The 17,685-nt window shown below is 40.2% G+C and overlaps 6 protein-coding genes across 6 annotated transcripts; all 6 read right to left on the bottom strand.

The window, feature by feature from the left end:
• Positions 1-99: 99 nt before the first annotated feature.
• Positions 100-3,486, bottom strand: LOC143324322 (uncharacterized). The gene is made up of 7 exons (XM_076736691.1): positions 3,336-3,486; positions 3,181-3,243; positions 2,954-3,054; positions 2,078-2,139; positions 541-650; positions 386-448; positions 100-259 (listed from the first exon to the last, which is right to left on the bottom strand). The coding sequence occupies exons 1-7, from the start codon at positions 3,420-3,422 to the stop codon at positions 152-154; spliced, it is 594 nt and encodes a 197-aa protein (XP_076592806.1). The 5' UTR covers positions 3,423-3,486; the 3' UTR covers positions 100-151.
• Positions 3,487-5,627: 2,141 nt separating this feature from the next.
• Positions 5,628-6,268, bottom strand: LOC143324982 (hepcidin-like). The gene is made up of 3 exons (XM_076737811.1): positions 6,116-6,268; positions 5,961-6,023; positions 5,628-5,834 (listed from the first exon to the last, which is right to left on the bottom strand). Exons 1-3 carry the CDS (start codon positions 6,200-6,202, stop codon positions 5,727-5,729), a joined length of 258 nt encoding a protein of 85 aa, XP_076593926.1. The 5' UTR covers positions 6,203-6,268; the 3' UTR covers positions 5,628-5,726.
• Positions 6,269-8,206: 1,938 nt separating this feature from the next.
• Positions 8,207-8,937, bottom strand: LOC143324962 (hepcidin-like). Its single transcript, XM_076737786.1, has 3 exons — positions 8,782-8,937; positions 8,627-8,689; positions 8,207-8,500 (listed from the first exon to the last, which is right to left on the bottom strand). Exons 1-3 carry the CDS (start codon positions 8,866-8,868, stop codon positions 8,393-8,395), a joined length of 258 nt encoding a protein of 85 aa, XP_076593901.1. The 5' UTR covers positions 8,869-8,937; the 3' UTR covers positions 8,207-8,392.
• Positions 8,938-10,949: 2,012 nt separating this feature from the next.
• On the bottom strand, positions 10,950-11,716 carry LOC143324963 (hepcidin-like). The gene is made up of 3 exons (XM_076737787.1): positions 11,559-11,716; positions 11,404-11,466; positions 10,950-11,277 (listed from the first exon to the last, which is right to left on the bottom strand). Exons 1-3 carry the CDS (start codon positions 11,643-11,645, stop codon positions 11,170-11,172), a joined length of 258 nt encoding a protein of 85 aa, XP_076593902.1. The 5' UTR covers positions 11,646-11,716; the 3' UTR covers positions 10,950-11,169.
• A 2,577-nt stretch (positions 11,717-14,293) lies between these two features.
• Positions 14,294-15,014, bottom strand: LOC143324964 (hepcidin-like). The gene is made up of 3 exons (XM_076737788.1): positions 14,863-15,014; positions 14,708-14,770; positions 14,294-14,581 (listed from the first exon to the last, which is right to left on the bottom strand). Exons 1-3 carry the CDS (start codon positions 14,947-14,949, stop codon positions 14,474-14,476), a joined length of 258 nt encoding a protein of 85 aa, XP_076593903.1. The 5' UTR covers positions 14,950-15,014; the 3' UTR covers positions 14,294-14,473.
• Positions 15,015-16,982: 1,968 nt separating this feature from the next.
• On the bottom strand, positions 16,983-17,685 carry LOC143325082 (hepcidin-like). The gene is made up of 3 exons (XM_076737971.1): positions 17,530-17,685; positions 17,375-17,437; positions 16,983-17,248 (listed from the first exon to the last, which is right to left on the bottom strand). The coding sequence occupies exons 1-3, from the start codon at positions 17,614-17,616 to the stop codon at positions 17,141-17,143; spliced, it is 258 nt and encodes an 85-aa protein (XP_076594086.1). The 5' UTR covers positions 17,617-17,685; the 3' UTR covers positions 16,983-17,140.

The following is a 17,685-nucleotide window of genomic DNA, read 5'->3' as shown; positions in this document are numbered from 1 at the left end:
TGGACTACAGTACGACCAATTCCAGTCACATTTTCAGATATTTACAACCACAAGTACAACTGAAAGCTGTAAAATTGCCATCAGATAAATAAAAGCTTCATAAATGAATATTTAGTGGTTGATGTTGAAATTCCAGGCTGGTGCAGAATCCTCAGAACCTGCAGCAGACACCACATCCGTGCATGTTCGGACAGCAACCGCAGCAAAACCTACAGCCAGCGGGGCTGCTGTGACGCTTCATTCTGCTGCTATACGGCATCTGTGTGAAAGACAAGAGACATGAGCAGGGTGTTCATCTCCAGCATCATCTCTCACTCTGTTCATTCTCCTGCTGCTCATCCACCTCATGATATTTGACTTAATTCATTCAGCTAACTGAACGTACCGTCCACGTTTCCACTGGCACCTCCAGATGTTCAAGGCCCATTGGCTCCTCCAGCTCTTCCACCTGTCAATGAATTTGGTGCATTTAGGAACAACATCTTAGTATTTTAACAAAACACTGAGAAGAAAATGAAATGACTGAAGTGGAGTTCTTACTTCAGTGACTGGGACAGCAGAGCTCTGCTGAAGGCAAATGAAGGTCAGCACGACGGCCACTGCAACTGCAACACTGAACGTCTTCATCTTTGGAGGGTTTGAGTGGATGACTTGTTAAATCCTTTGACTCTTGGTGACTCTTGTCAGCTCCTTTGACTTCTTCTCCTGTCTGATGGTTGAGTCTGCAAAATGTGCTGCTATTTATACTCACCTGGACCACTGTTGCCTCATCATTGAGGGCACTTGCAGTCCAGCGGCTGCTTTCAGGCACAGGCTTGCATCACTCTCTGAGGGATGCTGGGAATGAGACTGGGAAATTCCTCAGCAATGGTGACTGGAAAATCTCTACTTTTTGTTTGTTGGCTCCACAAATCAACCACTAACATTTAGTCTCTTACTGGTTTGATTTACAGTACTGTTCTGTCATAGAGTGTATGATTATAATTATTCTCTACTTCTGAGAGTCTCTGTTACGTCCATGAAGAACACAGATAAGAAACAATATTGAAAGAAGAGCAGATTTGTTAAATGCTTTTGGTTTCATATAACATTACGTTAATAGTGTGACTGATCCCCTGCCATGTTATCAGTTATGAACAGATCAATACTACATTCACAAACACACTGAAACATTTTACACAGAGTTACATTCATGACAGTAAAGACAATGAAATCATGATGAAGTAAACTGTCAACAAATCATTGTATAGAAACAAAACTATCAGTTATTACAGAGGCCATTTGAATTTTCTTCAGCGTCAGCTTTTCCAGACAGATGATGTAATCACCAATATTCCCTAATTGACTCTTTTGATAACTGTGATGTCACACCTGCTTTCTTCATGTGACCAAAATAACAAAATAACTCCTATAATGACAGAGTATGAACCTGATGTTGAGATGTCCATCACTTCATTAAACTACTTTGAAGAAAGTCATCATCTACAGTCATGATGATCACATGTTGTTTTTAGTCAATCCAAGCACTTTTCTTCAACATGACTCTTTGTCTTCACATGGCATTTATTTTACTTCAGACCCAAATGTTTAAGTACAAATAATGAACCGTCATGACAATGTAAACATGTCTTTCAGTCTTTATCTTTATTTGAAACATGCAGCTTTGAGCTCATTGAAGTTAACCTTAGTGTGTATGCAATGCTGTATTCACTGATGTCCAGTAACTTCAAGCAAAGCTTTAATTTGTTGCACCTACATTAAAAGCAGCAAAAATAAGTATGAATGTCCACTGTGTGCAGGAAGTGATACAGGATTCAAGCGTCTATTGAAAATTATTTCAAAGTCCATTTACATTTGGTGTTTACTAACCCTGTTTCTCCAGGACAAGTGAGTGAGAGCAGACAGGTTAGAGAGAACAGGAGATATTGAGAGAGGCAACAAAAGAATGGGAAAGAATACACACACACCAAACTGCAACAGTACTTTATATGCTTTAATCCTGTTTCAGTGTTCTGTCTCTATTTCCATAAATCTGTCTGTAAAGATTCTCTAAGTGCAGCTTTATATTGAAAAGTACCGTCTGCATGATGACCCTCTGTGGTCACCTTGATGAAATCACGTGTGCTCAATTTCATGCAGCTGCAAAACAATTCAGCTGCATCACATCCTTTGTGACAAATGTGTATAAATATGGTGCAAAACATCAACATGTTTCCATTAACTCTCACACAGACACTGTAGGTACATTTGAGTCCTTTTGCTGAAGCTAAGCATGTTGATAATGTTCATTTGTGCAGAGACTAGAAACCATTGTAGACAATAATCAAGTTGAGTTGATCTTCACTTCAAGTTCTGCAGGTTTTCTATCACTGCTGCAAGAAAAATGATGTCACCTCATGTGCACCAGAGGATTTTTCAAGATTGAAACAAATAACTACACCAACAGGTATACGTGGTGTTTTCATGGACTGACTTTACTGAATATCATGTAATTCAGGATATTAGCATAATGACTGAAGAGAATAGACGGAGAATACTAATATCCCAATTGTGGAAATTCATCAATGAGATAACTTGATATTCTGGTTTGTTTGTGATATAAATGCTAAACCAGGAGATGCATTTGACACAGTTCAACGACAAGTTAAGTGTCACAACTGGCTCCAGATTATTGCAAGACCAAAACAATGATAAAAGAACGTGGTCACACATGATATTTGAGTGAAATTGAAGTTTATTGTGATAACAAATTGTTGTATCAGCAGATATTTGGCAGAGTGGATGATACAGTGACATGAACCACAGTATGACCAATTCCAGTCACATCTTCAGATATTTACAACCACAAGTACAACTGAAAGTTGTAAAATTGCCATCAGATAAATAAAAGCTTCATAAATGAATATTTAGTGGTTGTTGTTGAAATTCCAGGCTGGTGCAGAATCCTCAGAACCTGCAGCAGACACCACATCCGTGCATGTTCGGACAGCAACCGCAGCAAAATTTGCAGCGAGCGGGGCTGCTGTGACGCTTCATTCTGCTGCTATACGGCATCTGTGTGAAAGACAAGAGACATGAGCAGGGTGTTCATCTCCAGCATCATCTCTCACTCTGTTCATTCTCCTGCTGCTCATCCACCTCATGGTATTTGACTTCATTCATTCAGTTAACTGAACGTACCGTCCACGTTTCCACTGGCACCTCCAGATGTTCAAGGCTCATTGGCTCCTCCAGCTCTTCCACCTGTCAATGAATTTGGTGCATTTAGGAACAACATCTTAGTATTTTAACAAAACACTGAGAAGAAAATGAAATGACTGAAGTGGAGTTCTTACTTCAGTGACTGGGACAGCAGAGCTCTGCTGAAGGCAAATGAAGGTCAGCACGACGGCCACTGCAACTGCAACACTGAACGTCTTCATCTTTGGAGGGTTTGAGTGGATGACTTGTTAAATTCTTTGACTCTTGGTGACTCTTGTCAGCTCCTTTGACCTCTTCTCCTGTCTGATGGTTGAGTCTGCAAAATGTGCTGCTATTTATACTCACCTGGACCACTGTTGCCTCATCACTGACAGCACCGACAGTCCAGTGGCTGCTTTCAGGCACAGACTTGCATCACTCTCTGAGGGATGCTGGGAATGAGACTGGGGATTTCCACAGGAATGGTGACTGGAAAATCTCTACTTTTTGTTTGTTGGCTCCACAAATCAATCATTAACATTTAGTCTCTTGTTGGTTTGATTTACAGTACTGTTCTGTCATAGAGTGTATGATTTTAATTATTGTCTACTTGTAAGAATCTTTGTTATGTCCATGAAGAACACAGATAAGAAACAATATTGAAAGAAGAGCAGATTTGTTAAACGCTTTTGTTTCATATAACATTACGTTAATAGTGTGACTGATCCCCTGCCATGTTATCAGTTATGAACAGATCAATATTACATTCACAAACACACTGAAACATTTGACACAGAGTTACATTCATGACAGTAAAGACAATAAAATCATGATGAAGTAAACTGTCGACAAATCATTATATAGAAACAAAACTATCAGTTATTACAGGGGCCATTTGAATTTTCTTTAGCGTCAGCTTTTCCAGACAGATGATGTAATCACCAATATTCCCTAATTGACTCTTTTGATAACTGTGTTGTCACACCTGCTTTCTTCATGTGACCAAAATGGCAAAATGTGTCTAATAATGACAGAGTATTAACCTGATGTTCAGATCATTGACAATCGTGATGATCACGTCACTTTGTTTATCATCAACAAATGTTTTCAGTCAATCCAAGCACTTTTCTCCAACATGACTTTGGCATGACATGGCATTTAATTTTACATCAGACCCAAATGTTTAAGTACAAATGATGAACCGTCATGACAATGTGAACATGTCTTTCAGTCTTTATCTTTATTTGAAACATGCAGCTTTGAGCTCATTGAAGTTAACCTTAGTGTGTATGCAATGCTGTATTCACTGGTGTCCAGTAACTTCAAGCAAAGCTTTAATTTGTTGCACCTACATTAAAAGCAGCAAACATTTGTATGAATGTCCACTGTGTGCAGGAAGTGATACAGGATTCAAGCTTCTGTTAAAAATTATTTCAAAGTCCATTTACATTTGGTGTTTACTAACCCTGTTTCTCCAGGACAAGTGAGTGAGAGCAGACAGGTTAGAGAGAACAGGAGATATTGAGAGAGGCAACAAAAGAATGGGAAAGAATACACACACACCAAACTGCATCACTACTTTATATGTTTTAATTCTGTTTCAGTGTTCTGTCTCTATTTCCATAAATCTGTCAGTAAAGATTCTCTAAGTGCAGCTTGATATTGAAAAGTACCGTCTGCATGATGACCCTCTGTGGTCACCTTGATGAAATCACGTGTACTCAATTTCATGCAGCTGCAAAACAATTCAGCTGCATCACATCCTTTGTGACAAATGTGTATAAATATGTTGCAAAACATCAACATGTTTCCATTAACTCTCACACAGACACTGTAGGTACATTTGAGTCCTTTTGCTGAAGCTAAGCATGTTGATAATGTTCATTTGTGCAGAGACTAGAGACCATTGTAGACAATAATCAAGTTGAGTTGATCTTCACTTAAAGTTCTGCAGGTTTTCTATCACTGCTGCAAGAAAAATGATGAGTCACCTCATGTGCACCAGAGGATTTTTCAAGATTGAAACAAATAACTACACCAACAGGTATACGTGGTGTTTTCATGGACTGACTTTACTGAATATCATGTAATTCACGATATTAGCAAAATGAATGTAGAGAATAGACTGAGAATATTGATATCGCAATTGTGGAAACTCATCAATGAGATAACTTGATATTCTCGTTTATTTGTGATATAAATGCTAAACCAGGAGATGCATTTGACACAGTTCAACGACAAGTTAAGTGTCACAACTGGCTCCAGATTATTGCAAGACCAAAACAATGATAAAAGAACATGGTCGCAGGTGATATATGAGTGAAATTGAAGTTTATTGTGATAACAAACTGTTGTATCAGCAGATATTTAGCACAGAGTGGATGATGCAGTGACATGAACCACAGTACGACCAATTCGAGTCACATCTTCAGATATTTACGACCACAAGTACAACTGAAAGCTGTTAAATTGCCATCAGATAAATAAAAGCTTCATAAATGAATATTTAGTGGTTGTTGTTGAAATTCCAGGCTGGTGCAGAATCCTCAGAACCTGCAGCAGACACCACATCCGTGCATGTTTGGACAGCAACCGCAGCAAAACCTACAGCCAGCGGGGCTGCTGTGACGCTTCATTCTGTTGCTATACGGCATCTGTGTGAAAGACAAGAGACATGAGCAGGGTGTTCATCTCCAGCATCATCTCTCACTCTGTTCATTCTCCTGCTGCTCATCCACCTCATGATATTTGACTTAATTCATTCAGCTAACTGAACGTACCGTCCACAATTCCACTGGCACCTCCAGATGTTCAAGGCTCATTGGCTCCTCCAGCTCTGCCACCTGTCAATGAATTTGGTGCATTTAGGAACAACATCTTAGTATTTTAACAAAACACTGAGAAGAAAATGAAATGACTGAAGTGGAGTTCTTACTTCAGTGACTGGGACAGCAGAGCTCTGCTGAAGGCAAATGAAGGTCAGCACGACGGCCACTGCAACTGCAACACTGAACGTCTTCATCTTTGGAGGGTTTGAGTGGATGACTTGTTAAATCCTTTGACTCTTGGTGACTCTTGTCAGCTCCTTTGACTTCTTCTCCTGTCTGATGGGTGAGTCTGCAAAATGTGCTGCTATTTATACTCACCTGGACCACTGTTGCCTCATCACTGAGGGCACTTGCAGTCCATGTGGCTGCTTTCAGGCACAGACTTGCATCACTCTCTGAGGGATGCTGGGAATGAGACTGGGAAATTCCTCAGCAATGGTGACTGGAAAATCTCTACTTTTTGTTTGTTGGTTCCACTAATCAATCATTGACATTGAGTCTCTTATTGGTTTGATTTACAGTACTGTTCTGTCATAGAGTGTATGATTAAAATTATTTTCTACTTGTAAGAATCTTTGTTACGTCCATGAAGAACACAGATAAGAAACAAAATTGAAAGATGAGCAGATTTGTTAAATGCTTTTGTTTTCATATATCATTACATTAATAGTGTGACTGATCCCCTGCCATGTTATCAGTTATGAACAGATCAATACTACATTCACAAACACAGTGAAACATTTTACACAGAGTTACATTCATGACAGTAAAGAGAATGAAATCATGATGAAGTAAACTGTCAACAAATCATTGTATAGAAACAAAACTATCAGTTATTACAGGGGCCATTTGAATTTTCTTCAGCGTCAGCTTTTCCAGACAGATGATGTAATCACCAATATTCCCTAATCCACTCATTTGATAACTGAGTTGTCACACCTGCTTTCTTCATGTGACCAAAATAACAAAATAAATCTAATAGAGTATGAACCTGATGTTGACATAGTAGCAAGGTGGCACGGTGGCAACACTGTCACCTCACAGCAAGAAGGTCCCCGGTTCGATTCTCGCCGCGGGCACCAGGGGTGTGTCCTCCACCATGCCTTCGGTGCATGCTGCAAAAAAAAGAGGGCCTTTCTGTGTTTGCATGTTCACCTGGGGTATCCCCTGTTAAAAATATACCCCAACTAAAAACATGCAAGAAGATCACCACCTGACCAATGGTGACAGCGAAGATGGGTCCCTGGGTGCCAGTCTGGTTGCCCACCGCTCCTGGTCTGCTGCGGAAGGACGACCAGTATGGGTGAAATGCGGAGGATAAATTTCACCTCGTGTGCAGTGCGTGCATGTGTGTGACAAATAAAGGGGAATGTCTCCCCCTGATTCTTCTTCTTCGTCTTCTTGAGATGTCCATCACTTCGTTAAACTACTTTGAAGAACCTCCTCATCCTCATCCTCATCATCTATTTCCATCAATCTGTCTGTAAAGATTCTCTAAGTGCAGCTTTATATTGAAAAATGACCCTCTGTGGTCACCTTGATGAAATCACGTGTACTCAATTTCATGCAGCTGCAAAACAGTTCAGCTGCATCACATCCTTTGTCACAAATGTGTATAAATATGGTGCAAAACATCAACATGTTTCCATTAACTCTCACACAGACACTGTAGGTTCATTTGAGTCCTTTTGCTGAAGCTAAGCATGTTGATAATGTTCATTTGTGCAGAGACTAGAGACCATTGTAGACAATAATCAAGTGGAGTTGATCTTCACTTAAAGTTCTGCAGGTTTTCTATCACTGCTGCAAGAAAAATGATGAGTCACCTCATGTGCACCAGAGGATTTTTCAAGATTGAAACAAAGAACACCAACAGATATACGTCTTGTTTTCATGGATTGACCTCTATTGAATATCATGTAATTCAGGATATTAGCATAATGACTGAAGAGGATAGACTGAGAATACTAATATGCCAATTGTGGAAATTCATCAATGAGATAACTTGATATTCTGGTTTGTTTGTGATATAAATGCTAAACCAGGAGATGCATTTGACACAGTTCAAAGACAAGTTAACAGTCACAACTGACTCCAGATTGAAATGAGACACTAACAATGTTTAAAGAGCAGGTTCACACATGAGATATTAGTCAAATTGAAGTTTATTGTGATGATACACTGTAGTATCAGCAGATATTTAGCAGAGTGGATGATACAGTGACATCACACATGAACCACAGCACGACCAATTCCAGTCACATCTTCAGATATTTACAACCACAAGTACAACTGAAAGTTGTGAAACTGACATCAGATAAATAAAAGCTTCATAAATGAATATTTAGTGGTTGTTGTTGAAATTCCAGGCTGGTGCAGAATCCTCAGAACCTGCAGCAGACACCACATCCGTGCATGTTCGGACAGCAACCGCAGCAAAATTTGCAGCGAGCGGGGCTGCTGTGACGCTTCATTCTGCTGCTATACGGCATCTGTGTGAAAGACAAGAGACATGAGCAGGGTGTTCATCTCCAGCATCATCTCTCACTCTGTTCATTCTCCTGCTGCTCATCCACCTCATGATATTTGACTTCATTCATTCAGCTAACTGAACGTACCTTCCACGTTTCCACTGGCACCTCCAGATGTTCAAGGCTCATTGGCTCCTCCAGCTCTTCCACCTGTCAATGAATTTGGTGCATTTAGGAACAACATCTTAGTATTTTAACAAAACACTGAGAAGAAAATGAAATGACTGAAGTGGAGTTCTTACTTCAGTGACTGGGACAGCAGAGCTCTGCTGAAGGCAAATGAAGGTCAGCACGACGGCCACTGCAACTGCAACACTGAACGTCTTCATCTTTGGAGGGTTTGAGTGGATGACTTGTTAAATCCTTTGACTCTTGGTGACTCTTGTCAGCTCCTTTGACTTCTTCTCCTGTCTGATGGTTGAGTCTGCAAAATGTGCTGCTATTTATACTCACCTGGACCACTGTTGCCTCATCACTGACAGCACCTACAGTCCAGTGACTGCTTTCAGGCACAGACTTGCATCACTCTCTGAGGGATGCTGGGAATGAGACTGGGGTTTTCCACAGGAATGGTGACTGGAAAATCTCTACTTTTTGTTTGTTGGCTCCACAAATCAACCATTAACATTTAGTCTCTTATTGGTTTGATTTACAGTTCTGTTTTGTCGTAGAGTGTATGATTTTAATTATTCTCTACTTCTGAGATTCCTTGTTATGTCCTTGAAGAAAACAGATAAGAAACAATATTGAAAGAAGAGCAGATTTGTTAAATGCTTTTGTTTTCATATAACATTACGTTAATAGTGTGACTGATCCCCTGTCATGTTATCAGTTATGAACAGATCAATATTACATTCACAAACACACTGAAACATTTGACACAGAGTTACATTCATGACAGTAAGGAGAATGAAATCATGATGAAGTAAACTGTCAACAAACCATTGTATAGAAACAAAACTATCAGTTATTACAGGGGCCATTTGAATTTTCTTCAGCGTCAGCTTTTCCAGACAGATGATGTAATCACCAATATTCCCTAATCCACTCATTTGATAACTGAGTTGTCACACCTGCTTTCTTCATGTGACCAAAATGGCAAAATGTGTCTAATAATGACAGAGTATTAACCTGATGTTCAGATCATTGACAATCATGATGATCACGTCACATTGTTCATCAGCAACAAATGTTTTCAGTCAATCCAAGCACTTATTTTCAACATGACTTTGGCATGACATGGCATTTAATTTTATATCAGACCCAAATGTTTAAGTACAAGTAATGAACCGTCATGACAATGTAAACATGTCTTTCAGTCTTTATCTTTATTTGAAACATGCAGCTTTGAGCTCATTGAAGTTAACCTTAGTGTGTATGCAATGCTGTATTCACTGATGTCCAGTAACTTCAAGCAAAGCTTTAATTTGTTGCACCTACATTAAAAGCAGCAAACATTTGTATGAATGTCCACTGTGTGCAGGAAGTGATACAGGATTCCAGCTTCTGTTAAAAATTATTTCAAAGTCCATTTACATTTGGTGTTTACTAACCCTGTTTCTCCAGGACAAGTGAGTGAGAGCAGACAGGTTAGAGAGAACAGGAGATATTGAGAGAGGCAACAAAAGAATGGGAAAGAATACACACACACCAAACTGCAACAGTACTTTATATGTTTTAATTCTGCTTCAGTGTTCTGTCTCTATTTCCATAAATCTGTCTGTAAAGATTCTCTAAGTGCAGCTTGATATTGAAAAGTACCGTCTGCATGATGACCCTCTGTGGTCACCTTGATGAAATCACGTGTACTCAATTTCATGCAGCTGCAAAACAATTCAGCTGCATCACATCCTTTGTGACAAATGTGTATAAATATGGTGCAAAACATCAACATGTTTCCATTAACTCTCACACAAACACTGTAGGTACATTTGAGTCCTTTTGCTGAAGCTAAGCATGTTGATAATGTTCATTTGTGCAGAGACTAGAAACCATTGTAGACAATAATCAGGATGAGTTGATCTTCACTTAAAGTTCTCCAGGTTTTTTAATCACTGCTGCAAGAAGAATGAGTCACCTCATGTGCACCAGAGGATTTTTCAAGATTGAAACAAAAGACAGCATAAGGTATATGTTGTGTTTTCATGGACTGACTTTTCCTGAATATCATGTAATTCAGGATATTAGCAAAATGAATGTAGAGAATAGACTGAGAATATTGATATCCCAATTGTGGAAACTCATCAATGAGATAACTTGATATTCTGGTTTATTTGTGATATAAATGCTAAACCAGGAGATGCATTTGACACAGTTCAAAGACAAGTTAACAGTCTCAACTGACTCCAGATTATTGCAAGACCAAAACAATGATAAAAGAACGTGGTCACACATGATATATGAGTGAAATTGAAGTTTATTGTGATAACAAACTGTTGTATCAGCAGATATTTAGCACAGAGTGGATGATGCAGTGACATGAACCACAGTATGACCAATTCCAGTCACATCTTCAGATATTTACGACCACAAGTACAACTGAAAGTTGTGAAACTGACATCAGATAAATAAAAGCTTCATAAATGAATATTTAGTGGTTGTTGTTGAAATTCCAGGCTGGTGCAGAATCCTCAGAACCTGCAGCAGACACCACATCGGTGCATGTTCGGACAGCAACCGCAGCAAAATTTGCAGCGAGCGGGGCTGCTGTGACGCTTCATTCTGCTGCTATACGGCATCTGTGTGAAAGACAAGAGACATGAGCAGGGTGTTCATCTCCAGCATCATCTCTCACTCTGTTCATTCTCCTGCTGCTCATCCACCTCATGATATTTGACTTAATTCATTCAGCTAACTGAACGTACCTTCCACGTTTCCACTGGCACCTCCAGATGTTCAAGGCCCATTGGCTCCTCCAGCTCTTCCACCTGTCAATGAATTTTGTGCATTTAGGAACAACATCTTAGTATTTTAACAAAACACTGAGAAGAAAATGAAATGACTGAAGTTGAGATCTTACTTCAGTGACTGGGACAGCAGAGCTCTGCTGAAGGCAAATGAAGGTCAGCACGACGGCCACTGCAACTGCAACACTGAACGTCTTCATCTTTGGAGGGTTTGAGTGGATGACTTGTTAAATCCTTTGACTCTTTGGTGACTCTTGTCAGCTCCTTTGACTTCTTCTCCTGTCTGATGGTTGAGTCTGCAAAATGTGCTGCTATTTATACTCACCTGGACCACTGTTGCCTCATCACTGACAGCACCTACAGTCCAGTGGCTGCTTTCAGGCACAGACTTGCATCACTCTCTGAGGGATGCTGGGAATGAGACTGGGGTTTTCCACAGGAATGGTGACTGGAAAATCTCTGCTTTGTTTCCTGGCTCCACAAATCAATCATTAATATTTAGGGGTCTATTTTCGTTTCCGCCACGGGCGCAGCGGAGGCGCGGCGCAAAGTTCTGTGCAATTCGCCGATGGGGCGTGACGGCGCAGACTTTGGTATTTTCGTGCACTGCGCTGCGGGCGCAACTACTCCCCCTTCTCATCTCAGTCCCACCCAGCGTTACAACTCGGAAGGAGGGAGGGGAGATGGCGTGGAGTGGGTTTGACACAGCCGAGTCCAATGTTACCCAATCACACCAGCTCCTCGCCTCACCTTTAAAAACGCCGCTGGCGAGGCGCATGGCAAGTTTCGAGGATGACTGAGCCCGCAGCCGAGGTGCCCATCGGAGGCCACGATGCGCGCTATCACGTCGACGACCTACCTTGGCAGATGTAATTTGTTCCTTTGATGTGCAAAAGAGTAGATGATTAAAGAAAATTCTATAGCCTACAGTGTTGAAGGCGTTATTCTCGTGGCCCACCTGCACTCCTGATCACTCATGTCTAAATATGAGGTCCTTAGATGGTAAATCCTCGGCCTCCTCCTCCTCCTCCTCCTCTTCAAAGCAGTGATGTACTCCATCTTTGTAGATAACGTTAAGCATTACAACGATAACATTTGTATTAGGGATAAAAGGACGTCTGTCTCTCTCTGTCTATTTAAAGAAAGAAAGAGCAGATTTGTTAAATGCTTTTGTTTTCATATAACATTACTTTAATAGTGTGACTGATCCCCTGCCATGTTATCAGTTATGAACAGATCAATACTACATTCACAAACACACTGAAACATTTTACACAGAGTTACATTCATGACAGTAAAGACAATGAAATCATGATGAAGTAAACTGTCAACAAATCATTGTATAGAAACAAAACTATCAGTTATTACAGGGGCCATTTGAATTTTCTTCAGCGTCAGCTTTTCCAGACAGATGATGTAATCACCAATATTCACTAATCGACTCATTTGATAGTTGTGTTTTCACACCTGCTTTCTTCATGTGACCAAAATGGCAAAATGTGTCTAATAATGACAGAGCATTAACCTGATGTTTAGATCATTGACAATCGTGAAGATCACGTCACATTGTTTATCATCAACAAATGTTTTTAGTCAATCCAAGCACTTTTCTTCATCATGACTTTGGCATGACATGGCATTTAATTTTACATCAGACCCAAAAGTTTAAGTACAAATAATGAACCGTCATGACAATGTAAACATATCTTTCAGTCTTTATCTTTATTGGAAACATGCAGCTTTGAGCTCATTGAAGTTAACCTTAGTGTGTATGCAATGCTGTATTCACTGGTGTCCAGTCACTTCAAGCAAAGCTTTAATTTGTTGCACCTACATTAAAAGCAGCAAAAATAAGTATGAATGTCCACTGTGTGCAGGAAGTGATACAGGATTCAAGCGTCTATTGAAAATTATTTCAAAGTCCATTTACATTTGGTGTTTACTAACCCTGTTTCTCCAGGACAAGTGAGTGAGAGCAGACAGGTTAGAGAGAACAGGAGATATTGAGAGAGGCAACAAAAGAATGGGAAAGAATACACACACACCAAACTGCATCAGTACTTTATATGTTTTAATTCTGATTCAGTGTTCTGTCTCTATTTCCATAAATCTGTCTGTAAAGATTCTCTAAGTGCAGCTTGATATTGAAAAGTATCGTCTGCATGATGACCCTCTGTGGTCACCTTGATGAAATCACGTGTACTCAATTTCATGCAGCTGCAAAACAATTCAGCTGCATCACATCCTTTGTGACAAATGTGTATAAATATGGTGCAAAACATCAACATGTTTCCATTAACTCTCACACAGACACTGTAGGTACATTTGAGTCCTTTTGCTGAAGCTAAGCATGTTAATAATGTTCATTTGTGCAGAAACTGGAAACCATTGTAGACAATAATCAAGTTGAGTTGATCTTCACTTAAAGTTCTGCAGGTTTTCTATCACTGCTGCAAGAAAAATGATGAGTCACCTCATGTGCACCAGAGGATTTTTCAAGATTGAAACAAATAACTACACCAACAGGTATACGTGGTGTTTTCATGGACTGACTTTACTGAATATCATGTAATTCACGATATTAGCAAAATGAATGTAGAGAATAGACTGAGAATATTGATATCGCAATTGTGGAAACTCATCAATGAGATAACTTGATATTCTCGTTTATTTGTGATATAAATGCTAAACCAGGAGATGCATTTGACACAGTTCAACGACAAGTTAAGTGTCACAACTGGCTCCAGATTATTGCAAGACCAAAACAATGATAAAAGAACATGGTCGCAGGTGATATATGAGTGAAATTGAAGTTTATTGTGATAACAAACTGTTGTATCAGCAGATATTTAGCACAGAGTGGATGATGCAGTGACATGAACCACAGTACGACCAATTCGAGTCACATCTTCAGATATTTACGACCACAAGTACAACTGAAAGCTGTTAAATTGCCATCAGATAAATAAAAGCTTCATAAATGAATATTTAGTGGTTGTTGTTGAAATTCCAGGCTGGTGCAGAATCCTCAGAACCTGCAGCAGACACCACATCCGTGCATGTTAGGACAGCAACCGCAGCAAAATTTGCAGCGAGCGGGGCTGCTGTGACGCTTCATTCTGTTGCTATACGGCATCTGTGTGAAAGACAAGAGACATGAGCAGGGTGTTCATCTCCAGCATCATCTCTCACTCTGTTCATTCTCCTGCTGCTCATCCACCTCATGATATTTGACTTAATTCATTCAGCTAACTGAACGTACCGTCCACAATTCCACTGGCACCTCCAGATGTTCAAGGCTCATTGGCTCCTCCAGCTCTGCCACCTGTCAATGAATTTGGTGCATTTAGGAACAACATCTTAGTATTTTAACAAAACACTGAGAAGAAAATGAAATGACTGAAGTGGAGTTCTTACTTCAGTGACTGGGACAGCAGAGCTCTGCTGAAGGCAAATGAAGGTCAGCACGACGGCCACTGCAACTGCAACACTGAACGTCTTCATCTTTGGAGGGTTTGAGTGGATGACTTGTTAAATCCTTTGACTCTTGGTGACTCTTGTCAGCTCCTTTGACTTCTTCTCCTGTCTGATGGGTGAGTCTGCAAAATGTGCTGCTATTTATACTCACCTGGACCACTGTTGCCTCATCACTGAGGGCACTTGCAGTCCATGTGGCTGCTTTCAGGCACAGACTTGCATCACTCTCTGAGGGATGCTGGGAATGAGACTGGGAAATTCCTCAGCAATGGTGACTGGAAAATCTCTACTTTTTGTTTGTTGGTTCCACTAATCAATCATTGACATTGAGTCTCTTATTGGTTTGATTTACAGTACTGTTCTGTCATAGAGTGTATGATTAAAATTATTCTCTACTTGTAAGAATCTTTGTTACGTCCATGAAGAACACAGATAAGAAACAATATTGAAAGATGAGCAGATTTGTTAAATGCTTTTGTTTTCATATATCATTACATTAATAGTGTGACTGATCCCCTGCCATGTTATCAGTTATGAACAGATCAATACTACATTCACAAACACAGTGAAACATTTTACACAGAGTTACATTCATGACAGTAAAGACAATGAAATCATGATGAAGTAAACTGTCAACAAATCATTGTATAGAAACAAAACTATCAGTTATTACAGGGGCCATTTGAATTTTCTTCAGCGTCAGCTTTTCCAGACAGATGATGTAATCACCAATATTCCCTAATCCACTCATTTGATAACTGAGTTGTCACACCTGCTTTCTTCATGTGACCAAAATAACAAAATAAATCTAATAGAGTATGAACCTGATGTTGACGTTGTAGCAAGGTGGCACGGTGGCAACACTGTCACCTCACAGCAAGAAGGTTCCCGGTTCGATTCTCGCCGCGGGCACCAGGGGTGTGTCCTCCACCATGCCTTCGGTGCCTGCTGCAAAAAAAAGAGGGCCTTTCTGTGTTTGCATGTTCACCTGGGGTATCCCCCGTTAAAAATATACCCTAACTAAAAACATGCAAGAAGATCACCACCTGACCAATGGTGACAGCGAAGATGGGTCCCTGGGTGCCAGTCTGGTTGCCCACCGCTCCTGGTCTGCTGCGGAAGGACGACCAGTATGGGTGAAATGCGGAGGATAAATTTCACCTCGTGTGCAGTGCGTGCATGTGTGTGACAAATAAAGGGGATTGTCTCCCCCCGATTCTTCTTCTTCATCTTCTTGAGATGTCCATCACTTCGTTAAACTGCTTTGAAGAAACTCCTCATCCTCATCCTCATCATCTATTTCCATAAATCTGTCTGTAAAGATTCTCTAATTGGAGCTTTATATTGAAAAATGACCCTCTGTGGTCACCTTGATGAAATCACGTGTACTCAATTTCATGCAGCTGCAAAACAATTCAGCTGCATCACATCCTTTGTGACAAATGTGTATAAATATGGTGCAAAACATCAACATGTTTCCATTAACTCTCACACAGACACTGTAGGTACATTTGAGTCCTTTGCTGAAGCTAAGCATGTTGATAATGTTCATTTGAGCAGAGACTAAAGACCATTGTAGACAATAATCAAGTTGAGTTGATCTTCACTTAAAGTTCTGAAGGTTTTTTATCACTGCTACAAGAAAAATGATGTCACCTCATGTGCACCAGAGGATTTTTCAAGACTGAAACAAACAACTACACCAACAGATATACGTTGTGTTTTCATGGACTGACTTCACTGAATATCATGTAATTCAGGATATTAGCATAATGACGGAAGAGAATACACTGAGAACATTAATAAGCCAATTGTGGAAACTCATCAATTACATATCTTGATATCCTTGTTTGTTTGTGATATACAGTAAATGCTAAACCAGGAGATGCATTTGACGCAGTTCAAAGACAAGTTAACAGTCACAACTGACTGATTGACACAAGACAATAACAATGTTTAAAGAGCAGGTTCACACATGACATATTCGTCAAATTGAAGTTTATTGTGATGATACACTGTAGTATCAGCAGATATTTAGCAGAGTGGATGATACAGTGACATAACGCATGAACCACAGTATGACCAATTCCAGTCACATCTTCAGATATTTACAACCACAAGTACAACTGAAAGCTGTAAATTTGCCATCAGATAAATAAAAGCCTCACAAATGAATATTTAGTGGTTGTTGTTGAAATTCCAGGCTGGTGCAGAATCCTCAGAACCTGCAGCAGACACCACATCCGTGCATGTTCGGACAGCAACCGCAGCAAAACCTACAGCCAGCGGGGCTGCTGTGACGCTTCATTCTGCTGCTATACGGCATCTGTGTGAAAGACAAGAGACATGAGCAGGGTGTTCATCTCCAGCATCATCTCTCACTCTGCTCATTCTCCTGCTGCTCATCCACCTCATGATATTTGACTTTATTCATTCAGCTAACTGAACGTACCTTCCACGATTCCACTGGCACCTCCAGATGTTCAAGGCCCATTGGCTCCTCCAGCTCTTCCACCTGTTAATGAATTTTGTGCATTTAGGAACAACATCTTAGTATTTTAACAAAACACCGAGAAGTAAATGAAATGACTGAAGTGGAGTTCTTACTTCAGTGACTGGGACAGCAGAGCTCTGCTGAAGGCAAATGAAGGTCAGCACGACGGCCACTGCAACTGCAACACTGAACGTCTTCATCTTTGGAGGGTTTGAGTGGATGACTTGTTAAATCCTTTGACTCTTGGTGACTCTTGTCAGCTCCTTTGA

This window comes from Chaetodon auriga, chromosome 8, assembly GCF_051107435.1.
Source record: "Chaetodon auriga isolate fChaAug3 chromosome 8, fChaAug3.hap1, whole genome shotgun sequence".
Lineage (NCBI taxonomy): Eukaryota > Metazoa > Chordata > Actinopteri > Chaetodontiformes > Chaetodontidae > Chaetodon > Chaetodon auriga.
Note: the sequence above shows the minus strand (reverse complement) of the source record. Positions and strands in the feature narration are given on the sequence as shown.